This window comes from Rattus norvegicus, chromosome 1 (assembly GCF_021556685.1).
Source record: "Rattus norvegicus strain SHRSP/BbbUtx chromosome 1, alternate assembly SHRSP_T2T, whole genome shotgun sequence".
In the NCBI taxonomy this organism is placed as follows: Eukaryota; Metazoa; Chordata; class Mammalia; order Rodentia; family Muridae; genus Rattus; species Rattus norvegicus.
The window spans coordinates 48,312,070-48,324,953 of NC_141534.1; the positions used below are offsets into that span (position 1 = coordinate 48,312,070).

At 48.4% G+C, this 12,884-nt stretch overlaps 1 protein-coding gene across 9 annotated transcripts in view; it reads left to right on the forward strand.

Annotated features, from left to right (window-relative positions):
• The window catches only part of Zdhhc14 (zDHHC palmitoyltransferase 14), a 270,303-nt gene that overhangs the window by 217,180 nt on the left and 40,239 nt on the right, over positions 1 to 12,884 (forward strand). For all 9 annotated transcript variants that reach the window (XR_015635207.1, XR_015635206.1, NM_001039343.2 and 6 more), the window contains 2 exon segments: positions 1,448 to 1,496; positions 11,516 to 11,618. Coding sequence is in view for 7 of the 9 variants with exons in the window: in NM_001039343.2 (NP_001034432.1) it covers positions 1,448 to 1,496; positions 11,516 to 11,618 (152 nt within the window). In the remaining 2 variants the exon portion in view is untranslated.

Below are 12,884 nucleotides of genomic sequence, written 5' to 3' on the forward strand. Positions count from 1 at the left end.
TGGTCTCTGAGCAGTAGTCAAGTGTAGCCACCACATCAGCTACCCAGAGGACTCCCAGCTATCCTAATCTCCAGGCATTTCTGACTATGGTTCTCTCGTCTGAACGGGACACAGACCTGGCATACATGCCTGAAAGTCTAAGTCAGTGGGCTTGTGGGAGAAGCTTGGTTCTCATCTGAGTCCTCTCCCTTGCCAACTGGAGCTGGTGTCAAGGTGGCTTTGCAGAGACCTCCCTTTCCTGGGGCTTTTTGGATCCCCAAATGGCAAAAGCAAAGTTAGTCTGTGGATTCACGCACAAAAGCAACAGAGAAAAAGCCAAGGGTGTCAGATGATGTTTGAAGGAAGCAGTTGTTCACATGGGAAGAGTAAGTCTCAATACCCTGCACACACGTGATGCTCAGAATTGGTATTTTTTTGCCTTACATTCTTTTATAAATTTTATAACCTTTCTTATCAAAAAAAACTTGCAAATAAATAAAAGCATCATGTGCCAAAAATTAACCAGGCCCAAACTCTGTTACGGCACAATGAATTTCCACGTGGTTGAAATAGGCACACCTTACACTCTTACACCCTTCAGGGAAGTTCAAAATGCTTCCATTTCACCCTGTCAGCTTGCATTGCGAGCCTCAGCCCTGCGTTCCAGAACTTTCCACTTGCTCAGCACCAGGAAAACACATATACACACTTATACAGTTCATCACACACTCATAGACCCCCACGGCTCACAAGCTTTCACACTCATACCTGGCCACATGCTTCATGCACCTACACAGGCATGCATGCACGCATGTACACACACACATACACACTCACACACACACTCATACACACACACCACACACACTCATACATACACACACACCACACACACGCTAAAAACAATCTTCAAAACTTGTTTGAAGTATTGTATCAAACACAATCCCTCGTCTCATCCAATGCAGCTTAGCTCAAGCTTAGCTTGCAGGACAAGGACAACACTGTCACCCAAAAGGATTCAGTAAATGAACTTTATCTCTGTTTATTCTGGGCAGGAATAACTACCCAGGAGGACATTCGCTGGTAGCTAAATTCCCAAGACCTCTACTGCCAAAAGTTAACAGTTGTGGGCAAAACAGAAGAAACTGTGTGGGATTTTGTTTTCCTGTTAAAATGAAGAGAACACAAGAGTAATCAAAGACATAATTTATGGGAGAATATACAGATACACATCTGCTTTCATTGAAAAAAAATTAACGTCCTGCAGATGTTGGTTCTAATTCTGAATCTGCCATCTTGGGGAAATCATGCTCTCTGATCAGTAAACTGGGTGCCCCAAGGCTTACCAAATACAGAGATGGTTTAGAGGATGTCATGACGCCTATTCTTATGTAGATAAGAGCATTAAGCATTGAGGTGTTGGGGGGGATGAGTGTCTGAAGAGTAAATGTTGGCTTCTTTCCCACAGGTTCACAGCAAAAGGGATTCCTCGATGCCCTTAAGGACAGTCCAGCGAGATATCCTTTCCGGTGGCTCAGTGGGGACTTTGCTCGTGCAGTCAGTACTTCTCCAGCCCCTGCGGTCTTTATTTATTCTTATCCCTTTAGTTCTCGGACTTTGGCTTTTCTTCTCGTAAATCACACCCTCAGTCATCCCGCAAAGGCATGGGGAGCCTCACAGAACATTGACTTGTGTGAGGAATAGCATCTGAATGGCGAGTCTCCAGGTGACTCACGCAGCCTGGTCCAAGCGGAAGAGCTCCTTAGGTAGAAAGCTATGTATGGAGTTTTATGTGCCCCTCCCACCCCAGATGCTGGCTGAGATTCATGCTCCATCAGGTTAGGCTGAAGGAGAGCGGTGAGCCGGCCTGGTGTTACTGTGATTAGCGGGTGCTTCTCTCCTTCACAGATGCTCAGTATGAGCCTGTTTGAGGCATGGAGCAGCAGGCGAGGGTCCTGGGCTACTTGGGAGACTCTGGGGAATTTACAATGTTCCTCTGCAAGTGCAGTGACCACTATTGTCTCTAGACAAAACTTAAGTCACTTAGCTAAGCGGGGACCATTTCCTACCTCCCAAACAGTGAGTATATTCACACACCCTGGTATTATTTTTATCTTAGAAGAAAAATGAAGTCTGTGTATTAAGCGTCATGTGGGCTTCTGCTGAGTGGGCCTAGGTTTATGCTGATTTGCCGTGGAATCAAACAGAAGGGCCTGCTGGCCTAGCTCCTCCCGACTCAGTTCTCTTTCTCCTTCACCTAAGGAATAGGTTAGACCACGTCTGAACTCTTTGTTATTCTCCTAAGTGATTTTCCAAGGTGGAATGTAAGCGTGTGCTTTCTGAAGTGAAGCCACCCATGCTGCTGGGCCCTGGGGTATGGAATGAATGTGTGTGTGCGTTGGGGTGGGGGGGGTAGGCATTTATTTACACAATAGACATCATCTCCTTCTGGCCCCACAGAGCACCGTGGACTGCACAGGAGACCGGTTGTCCGTGCATCCTCAATCAGCTGATAACTTGTTAATGGTGTCTGCACAGTGGAAGGGGACTGGGGGTGCTGATAAGGAGCAAAGGGGGTGGGGTTGAAGAATAAGTTCCACATGTCCTGTCTCCTGTCAACGATCCGGACAACTGGAGTTTGTTACAGTTAGCGAGGAGAAAGGCTGGTCCGTGGAGTCAAGTGCTCTTCTGAGTGGCTAAGAACAGGTTCGACAAGGAATGGTATCCCTTGTTCCTTCCCACAGCTCCCCACAGCCATTGCCCCGGCAACCTCCAGACTCAGAGGATATTGCTTCAAAGGGTCTTACAGTGAAGCATGTTTTATGACAGTGGTTCTCAACCTTCCTAGTGCTGCAACCCTTTCATACAGTTCCTCATGTTGTGGTCGATGTGTTCATAAGACGGTAAGGAGGGGGGATGTGTTCTATGGAGGTGTGATGAGGTATGGGGGTAGGGGTGCTTCTGTGCACTTCCTCCTGAGGGACCAGCCACACGATGGAATAGAGTTTATTCAGGGCGTGGGGAGGGGAGTCAAGGGGTAGCAGAGGCAGAGAAGGCAGAGAGAGAGTAGAGAAGTAGAGACAAGCCAGGGGCACATGGAGGGGGCTGGAGGTGGGAGGACAGAGCAGGGGCAGGAAGGCAAGAGTAAGAGAGGAACAAGAGAGCAGGGGTGGGGTGTGGCAAGCAGCCTTTTTTATAGTGTCAGGCATACCTGGCTGTTGCCAGGTAACTGTGGGCGGAGCTTAGACAGAATGCCAACAGTGGTGACCATAACGTTATTTAGTTGCTACTTCACAAATGTAATTTTGTTACTGTTATGAATCATAATGTAAATATGTGGTATGCAGGATATCTGATCTGGGACTCCTATGGGGCTTGTAACCCACGGGTTGAAAACCACCGTTTTATGAGAACCAGGCCCAAGGCTGGTACCAGTGTGTGGCGGGTGAGTCAGATCTGTAACGCTTCCAGAGCTGACCCTTGACTGACGGCCGGGCTGCCTATAGCTCACCCTCTCCAGGCCTTCAGGCTTCCGAACAGGGCTGCATAAAGCTTCCGGAGAAAGGGTTGAGCTGAATCTCCTGAGTGCTGAGCTGAGCCTCGTGGATACTGGTAGGTCTTCCAGGAGGAGGAGATACCTTGTCTTTTCAGACATTTTGGTCTCCTGACCATGGCCTAAACATATTTTGATGAAAAATAAGGGCCCAGGCAGAGGCTTCTCATAGCAGATTTATTCTGAAAAATACCCAACTAAAAACCAATGTCACTGAGGAAATGAGAGACATGGGAGGCACATGTACCTCATAGTTAACCACAGCACCTTACCAGAAATGTCAAGGTAAATGATGGCAATATTAACCAATGACAGGAAGGACCTTGGAGAAAAGAACCACCCACCAGCCTCAGTGGCGTATAGGGTCACTGTGACCCATTATGAGTGGACAGGGAGGGAGAGAGAGGGTCACAGAGAGCCCAAGGGACTCAGTAAGCCACATCCTAGTCAGCATCACAGCCTCAGCCTTTGGATAGGTCCTCCTTTGCCTTTCCCATCCCTTCCTGCCTCCCAAGGCCTGCCCACCACTTCAGGGACTCCCTTTGATCTTCACATCAAAGAAGCAGAGGCTGCAAGGGAGAGAGAGCCTCTGGTCAATAGCCATTTAGGTAGCTGCCCCTACCCTACTTTTATGAGAGCCCCCTCCTCCTTCTCAGAAACAGATGAAGGAGAACCTACTCTAAACACACAGGACCAAGCCTTTAGCATTCCCAGCCAGTTGGGTTCAGACAGAGGAGAGCTACACGCCAGCCTGCCCTGTAAAATTCCTTTGCTGAACTCCTTCCTTAATGAGCCACACCTGAGGGTCACAAAGCTGACGACCACGGACCCTGGCCTTTGAATCACATTCAGTTGGGAAGGGCCTGATCTATGGTGTGTCACATGCACACCGCAAGCCTGCCTCTTCCTCCCTCTGTGAGCATGTAACGTCACAAACTGTGCTTAAGTGAGGCAAGGGGCGGTTGGGTGGGAAAAGCAATGTGGTGAGAGTCATTGGCCTAAGGTGGGGGAAGGGCAATGGGATGGTTCTGAGGACCTGCAACTTTTCCCATCTCTGAGGCAAAAATGCTTCAGAAAGGTTCTCTGTCTGGAGTGGGGGATGAGAAGTGAGGGGTGAGGGACACTTCAGCTGTAGTCCCTCATGGTGGAGCTCACTGAGCTAGGGGTTTGTAGTGGAGGTTCTTCTCATCTTTAAAGAACAGGAAGCAAGACTAGGGCCAGAAGCCAAGCCTCTATCCCTCAAGCCTGACTCCTGTGACCTACCCCGCCATTTAAGCCTCAGGCTACCTCCCCCAAAACGTGCCACCAGCTGGAAACCGAACTAGAGGGGACATTTCACATTCAAAACATTAACAGAAGGTCGCACGGCATGGGATGCTTTGGAGACAAAAGGTCACAGGAGACAAGGGAGACACTAACATTGAATAAATTGAAGATAAATGGTGAGTTCTGAGATACATTTACAAAGAAAACTTCAGAGATTGATCTCTCTCTCTCTCTCTCTCTCTCTCTCACACACACACACACACACACACACACACACACACACACACACACCTTTACCACTCCATAGTAACTTTAAGGGATTCCCCTTAAGTTACCCACTTGCTAAACAGAAGGAGGGAAACATGGAAGCCGCACCCCACAGGAAAAGGTCACTGGTCAGACATGCCGGGGAGCCATGTGGCAGACACTTTCCCTTTGTCTCCTCTTGTTCTCAAAGGCAGAAACCCTTGGGAGCATGTGCAGGGGAGACCAGGGTACCCTGGGCATCCTTGAAGAATCCCCAGAGAGGAGACCCTGCCATGCGCCATCATGTCAATACAGCGTGGCATTAACATCTCATTAAAGGGATTACAGTCATTGGTAATCATGACTTATTGTTCGGAGCTCCCCAAATGAAAAGGATTTCCTGTGGTTGGTAAATCAAGTGGTAATTGATTCGGCATTTGTGAAGGCTTTCCCCTAGAAAGCCTCTTTATCTCCAATTTGCATTCATTTCAATGCTTGCCTGCCTGAGAGGCCTCCACAGACTAATGGGCACTGGTCTCCTTTAATAGAATTTACTAGAAGGTTGGCAGAAAGAAGGACACCCACCATATGGCTTAGTGGGAAAATAATGACGCATCAGCCTTTGCTGGCCTGCCCATGCTGGTAGATGTTGATGACCAAAGGACTCCAAGAAAATCAAGACAGACACCCTTAGTGTCCTTAGTGTCATATACAGCTGCACCTGTCCAGCAAAATCCAGTGACACCACCTAAGCCAGAGTCACAGTCTCCCCACTCCAGCCCTGCACCACTCAGAAGAGGCCAGTGTCTTCCCACCAACCCCAACCAATGAGAGGAAGGGAGGCCTGAAGCTTAAGCCTCCAGTTATGTTTCAGAGGATTACAGTGTGGGTAGGCAGGTGATTAAGGTAGAAAGTTCTAAAATAATCCCAGGAGAACTATAATGGGAAGAAAGGAAGGGATACCCTGACCCTTCACTGTGTGGACTCTTTGTCAGTCTTTGTATGCCTTCCAGAAGGTCTTCGGGAAGTTGGAATTCATGCCTGCACACGCTCACATACACACCTGTATGTAGCCAAGGGATCACTACATACCAGGACCCTACTCTCTGTGTCGTCCTGAAATTTGACTTTACAGGGAGACAGATCTACCTCTCTCTTTTTGAACTTCCTTCTAAAACTCTCTGCGTACACAGTATGACCTTGGGGGGTCTTCACATTCCTTCCTTTCCGTCCTGTTGCAGAGGTAAGATCGTAGAGCCAGCGCGGTGGCTCACACCTTTAATCCCAACACTTTGGGAAGCTGAGCCTGAGGACAGCACCTTTGGCTGGGCAACCAAGGCAGGCAGCGCCCACAGACAATAAGCGGGGAAGGTAGAAGCCGTGCCCAGTAGGGAAATTGACAGGAACATGGTTTTTACCTGATGGGTTCCCAAATGCATCCTGGGAATGTTGTTAGTCCCTGGTCACCTGCCTCAGAATCACGAGTTTATTCTCCCAACTTTGAATCCTGCCCCATCCTGGTGTTGTGAGCCATGCATGGACTCACCCTGTCCCTTGCTCTAGCAGCATCCCTAGCAGGGTCTCTCCGTGCCCTCACACGGTGGCAGTTCTTACTCGGTTTCCCACTCTTGTATACCTCGTCACTAAATGGCCTCTGGAGCCCGTTTGTCAGACTCTGCTTCTTAAAAGCTCCCGTTGGAATCCTGGTGACTGCTACTGTGAATTTGGATCCTCCACACACAAGGGAAGAAGGTCTGAGGGAAGGACTATGGGTAGATGGACCTGTGAAAGAGCCATTTCCCCTGTCCACGGGGTCACTCATTCATGCAAATTGCCACTGTCACGGGTAGGTGGCCAGGTGACAGTGCAGATGTGGTTTTTCTACCTCTAGGTAGAGCACTCCATCTGAAGGACAGAACCCAGATTTTGAAGGAGCCATTCCTGAGAGATGTACCTGTTTTATTACAGGCTGCCAGGCAGACACAGCCCCAAGCCACCAACACTGTTTCTTATGTTTTAGACAGCAACCCCCACTGTGTCGCGTTCTCTCTAATGAGGACTATTGATCTCACACCCGGAGCCCACCAAGACGTGGCCCAACACATCTTGGAAATGGCAGAAAGAAGAGGGCCCAGGCAGAGTCCCCTAAATGTGGTCCCTCCCTGGCCATCCAGAGATCATTGTTACTAAGGAAACCCACCAACACACATTTCACACTGGGCCAAAAAGGAACTGTCTCTATCTTGGCCTTACCATCAAGAGCGCCGAGGCTGCAAAGCTCTGCCACAGCTTGGGGTCTTGAAAAGGGGCATGCGTCTCATAGCTGTCCAGGGGCTGGGTTCGGTTCCGTTCTGCTGTGAGCTTTTAAAGGGGACTTGATCTCTGGGCCTCAGCTTCCTGCCTGAAATAAAGAGATCAGGAAGAACTTAACCAGCTTGACGGGAGGCCTCTGTGTCTCCGTAGTGGGGAGGCACTTCAGGGAAGTTTTTTGAATTCTGTTTGTGCATCTTCCTAGGAAAGGGACAAGAACCCCAAGATGCTGAAGGTGTAGTTCAGTGGTCTCCCATCGCCTATGATTCCCCCCAGCCTGAAGCATCCTTAGCCATTTTGTCTGGATCTCCCCCAAGTCTCTGCCTTATTTTTCCCCTTCTCCCACCACTCCCCCGGCAAGCAGAGCCTGTTCCCTGGAGCATTGAGCCAGTGCTTGCCCGGCCTGCCCTCTGGGTTCACAGGGTAGGCTCTGGCCCCTCTGTAGGCCAGCACTTTTCCGAGACTTTGAACATTCTGCCCTTCATGGGAACTCTCAGGAGTTTCAGAGAATTCATAACTAGCCCCTAGCCAAAAAGGAGCTGCTGCCTGAATTACTCGATGGGCGCTGAGAGAGGTGGAAGAGTCTGGCAGTAGAAAGGGTTGTCATCCGAAGCCATCCCCGATTCAGTCAACAAACATCCAACTTCTTATTGAATTGACTCTCAGTGGAATTTGTTTCTTCTCATTTCTGTTTTTGAAAATGAGCAACAGGGTTTTGCAGCCTTTAAGAGACAAGCACTCCCTTATCCTCCTTACAGGACAAACCACTGGGGCCAGTGAAACATCTGTACCTGGATCTGAGAGCAGCTATAAGGAGAACGCTTCCTCCAGTTTCCACAGACTCCCAATCTTATAGGAAGGGTTCCTCTGTCCCTTGAATGGGATGAGGTCAGCCTAGGACCACTGGCCTCCAGCAGGAATTGGGGAAAAACCAGCTGAAGAGTCCTCTTGTGCTGGCTGTGTAGACTTCTGGCATTCAACACCCAGTTCTGGTCTATGTCATTGCTAGGGTCTCAGGTAGCCAAAGCTGGCCTCAAAGTCACCCTGTAGCCAAGGATTATCTTGAACTTCTGCTCCTCCCACATCCACCTCTGGATGTACTGGAGTATCATAGCCTGTACCACCAAGCTTGGTTTCCTGCAGTGCCAAAGACTGAACGCAGGGTATTGTTCATGCAAGGTTAGCGCTTACCACCTGAGATACGACTCCAGCTCAGCTGTTTCTAAAGCTTCTCACCTTGGTGTTCTCAATGGTTAAGTGGAAGTGGCATTTATGAGTAGCCCACTCATACTTACTCCCGGGGGGAGTGAGTCGGTTCTTCTGAGGTCTTTAGAACAGTGCTGATATGCCTCCAGCCATGGTGGCCATTGTTACAGAAGAGCCTGCCTGTTCCTCAAGACACATAGACTTAGGCAGCATTATCGTCTGGGTGGGAATGGCAAAAGTGCCTCCCTTTGTCCCTGGGCATCATGTTATTTTGTGACAGCTAAAAGCTCACAGTAGCACTACATCCTACTAACCAGTGAGGAAATGCTTCCAAGGCATAGAAGACATTCATATAAAATTACATTTTTCCAGGCTGGGGCGCTAGCTAAGTTGGCAAAGTGCTTCCCTCGCAAGCTTGAGACCCTGAGTTCAGGCCCCATGAATTGAAGATGGGCATAGTAGTATATGCTTATAAACCTAATAGTGTGAAAGTAAAGACAGATTCCTGAGGCTTTCTGGGCACCAGCCTAGCATGCTGAGCAAGCTTCAGGACAGCGAGAGACCTGTCTCAAGGTTGGACTCTGACTTATAAAGGCTTACGGGTATACCCATAGATTCAATCTCTCTCTCTCTCTCTCTCTCTCTCTCTCTCTCTCTCTCTCTCTCTCTCTCTCTCTCTGTCATTTCTATAAACTCTTACAATTCCTCTCCCACCAATGACACTGCCTCCTAATGGAAGCATTTAGTAATTGCAGGTCACATTGCAAATTGAGTAGCCAAAAGTCCAGAGCCCAAACGATGATCCCTGCTTGTGGTAGCTCTATGGCTCATGTTTGAGCCTTCTATTTTGACTTCCGCACCATCCTGTCTGGTTGCAATCATGTGGTGATGCACAGATGTTTCCGAGATTGATGGGCCACTTCCATCATTATTCTCTTTCTCCCCTGGACCACGTCTTTTGTTCCCAGCTCCCAGGTCACTTTGATTCAATGTCTGTGCCCTTTTCCCTTACCTGCACAGAGTTCTCACTAATGTCACCACCGCCTCTGGCTCGACCTCATTTCCCTGGCTTAGCCTCCCCTCTGGTCACTTAATCTTGCCCTCCTGGACTCTACCTCTACTTTGTAGCCAGTGAAAGATGACATCCTCCTGAGCCACCTCCCAGCCCAGATAGGGAGGAAAAGAAAGGGCATATGGGAGCCCTGGCCATTAAGCTGCATGAGCCACTGCCCCATGTACACACAGAGCTCCCCAGAGCCCTTTCCATCCAGGATAGCCCTGGATGACACAGAGGCTGCATCCCTGACTAGACTTCCTATGTTTCTCTAGATGTTGTGCCTTTTATAATGGCGGTCAGCTCTCAGCTCAAGAGCCTGTTTACTTTTCCCATTTGATGTCTCCCTGTCGATAACAGCAGCCTCTGTCACCACACTGAGTCACTGGGTAATGTCTTCAGTTCTGTCTTCTAAGGAGAATTATTTTCAGCCTGGAAACAGTGATGACAACACACAGACTGTTCTACCTCCACCTTTGGTCGCAGGAAGAAAGTACAAGGCTTCTTTGCCTACCCCAGTCTGTAACTCGCTGCTGGGAGAATGCAAGATGTATATTTAAACCCCCAGATCTGCTCCAGGATAAAATGGTTTCTCCTGAGAAACATCTGTATCTTGTAAATAGACTCTTATAAACATTTGTGGGACAGAAAAATCCTCTCATCCTTTCAAATTAACCACATTCTTGGTTGATCAATGCCATCTGGTGAAGGCCACGCTGTTCCTCCGTTGGTGGCTGCACTTGGTGGCTGTGTATCACGTTGAATGCCTGGCTTCCTCTCACTGTTCTCTCCCAGTGCCTAAACACGTGTCTTGTGCCAGGGTTTGGCTGTGGAGCTGGGCAGGGGTGTAGCCGATATTTTGCTACTTTGTGAATTCGTCTTTCTTCCACCCTTCTCCACAACACCCAATAAGAGAGAAAAAAGGATACAGAGTAAAGGATAGAGATCACTAAGGTTAGGAATCAGAAAGCAGGGGATGTTATTGTTAGACTACACCCTGCTGGGCATTGAATCCTTGCAGCAAGTTTGATCTTTGCTGTCAGGATACCTAACTACTTAATAAACTGCAACCAACAACCAAGAACCCAACAACAACCCACTACTTGGTGCCCCAGCATTTATTTAGCCTCTGAAAAGTCTCCCAGGATTCCAAATGTCACACAACTGCAGAAACTATCTGCAGCTGACAAAATCATGCCCCTGCTAGAGCGTGAGGCAAATCATAAACTGCTGCAGACAATCTATAGCAGCCCCATATATCACACCTGAGATTAGAATAAGACCATGTTCTTCTAATATTTCTGTGTTTTTTAAAGAAGTCAAAATTCTGAAATTCTCACTACACAGAGGTCTCCAGAAGGGAGCACCCCAGCCTGATTCCCCACTTGGAGTCACCCTGCAGCTCACATCGGTGCTTCTCACTCACCTCATAAGCTGAGCTCATCAGTCCTCAGAAACTACCCTATGGGAGGGGGAGACCGTCCTCAACATTCAGAAGCTAAACTCAGAGGGACATTTAATATTTAATGCTTTCATCAAAGGTCTGAGGCACTGCTAACTTCCATCCATCCTTGGTTGCTTTACAAGTCAGAGAAGGGGAAGGTCAAAGGGGACACTGGTCCAGAGGGAAATGGCCCATCTGAAGGAGAAAGTGATCCCCAGGGAGCCTAGCAGAACTGTGAATGTCACTCTATGCTGGGGGAGGAGGTGACAGAAAGTGTGAGTGTGGCCCTGGACTGAAGGAGGAGGGTGTCTGATCAGACAGGAAAGGATCAGAGGCTAGAAGGAGCCCAGAACCCGCCTGTGGGAGTTTCAGCCCTTCACTTCCTGATGTCCAGCCTCTCTGGAAGCCATGAGAAGCTCCATGATCCTACTACCGTTGATCTCCTTGACTCGCCCACTGTGCTAGAGGCTGTAATATGCTTCTTCTCCGTCTGGTCCATCATTGGCCTCTCAGGTTTCCACACGTACCTGATCAGCTCCAACCAGACCACAAATGAAGATGTAAGTCCCTGACCATAACATGTGGGTATTTTCATGTGTTTGTGTGGTTAGCCTTGGAGGAGGAAGATGCAGTGAGAGATCAGGGGTCACCTTCTCCCATACACCCCACCCAGCTGTGAGAACCTTGGGGACAGAGAATGCAGTGGACACCCTGCTGGGGTCCTACATGTATGTACGTGGCATCCCGCTATCCTCCTGTATTTTGCCACGATGTCAGAGCCATCCTAAGATGAGCCAAGTGACGCCCAGTTCCAACCTTGAGGAGCCTCTTCAAATCCTTTTAAATAATTTTGGAGGCAGCTGTTAACACTTCCTCCAAACAAAGACAAACCATGGCAGGCTGACATCTTGGAATCTTAATGTTTATCCTTAATAGCTCTGGTTTGTGGAGGAAATTACCCTAAGGTGAAGTTGAACTTTGAGCATCTGCCTGTGCAAGTAGAGGAGGTGGAGGGGGGAAAAACAGAAAACATAATGTTGGAGACGATTCCCCAGCAAGTGCAGTTCTCGCTTGATCTTCATACTGAGATGTTTTTCCTATGCATGTTAAATGTCTCAGAACAGATCCAGTTCCCGTAAACAAAAGCTAAGGAAAATAAATGATGATAAGAGAGATTAAAAAACTGCCGGAACAGCACATTCGATCCGATAACTGTGAATATTGGAATCTGCAAAACAGACAGTTTTAACAAGAGGCTGAATTCTCAGTCTAAATTGGCAATTAAGGGACCCGTGCTAATGGTGTTTCTGTTAGCGTTCGCTTAATTATGACTTAGGGTTGGATAGCCTTGCTCTGGATTCACAGGGGCCCAGATTTGACTCCCCAGTACCCATGTAAAATCTGGGCATGGCTACATAACCCTGTGACCCCAGCATTTGGCAGGGGAAGTGGGAGAGGTAGGACAGAGACAGGCAGAACCCGTGAGTCACTGGCCAGCTAGCCTAGCCAAAGCCACAAGTTTCAGGTTTGGTAAGAGACACCATCTAGGACAATGACGTCTCCGGAGAGCAGTCGAGGACGCCAGGCATCATTTCCTGGCTTCCATATGCAAGGCACATACCCTTACATGGTCATGTGTGTGCACCCCACACATGACACGACAATAAACAAGACTTAGGGTGCTAGATGTGAATATGAAAAACAGTATTCATTTTCCATTAGAGGAACTTCTAGTGCCACGGTATAATCTTAAGTGAGGTTTTTTGGGGTTTTTTTTGTTTTGTTTTGTTTTGTTTTTTTGTTTTTTGTTTTTTTGTCCCCAGAGA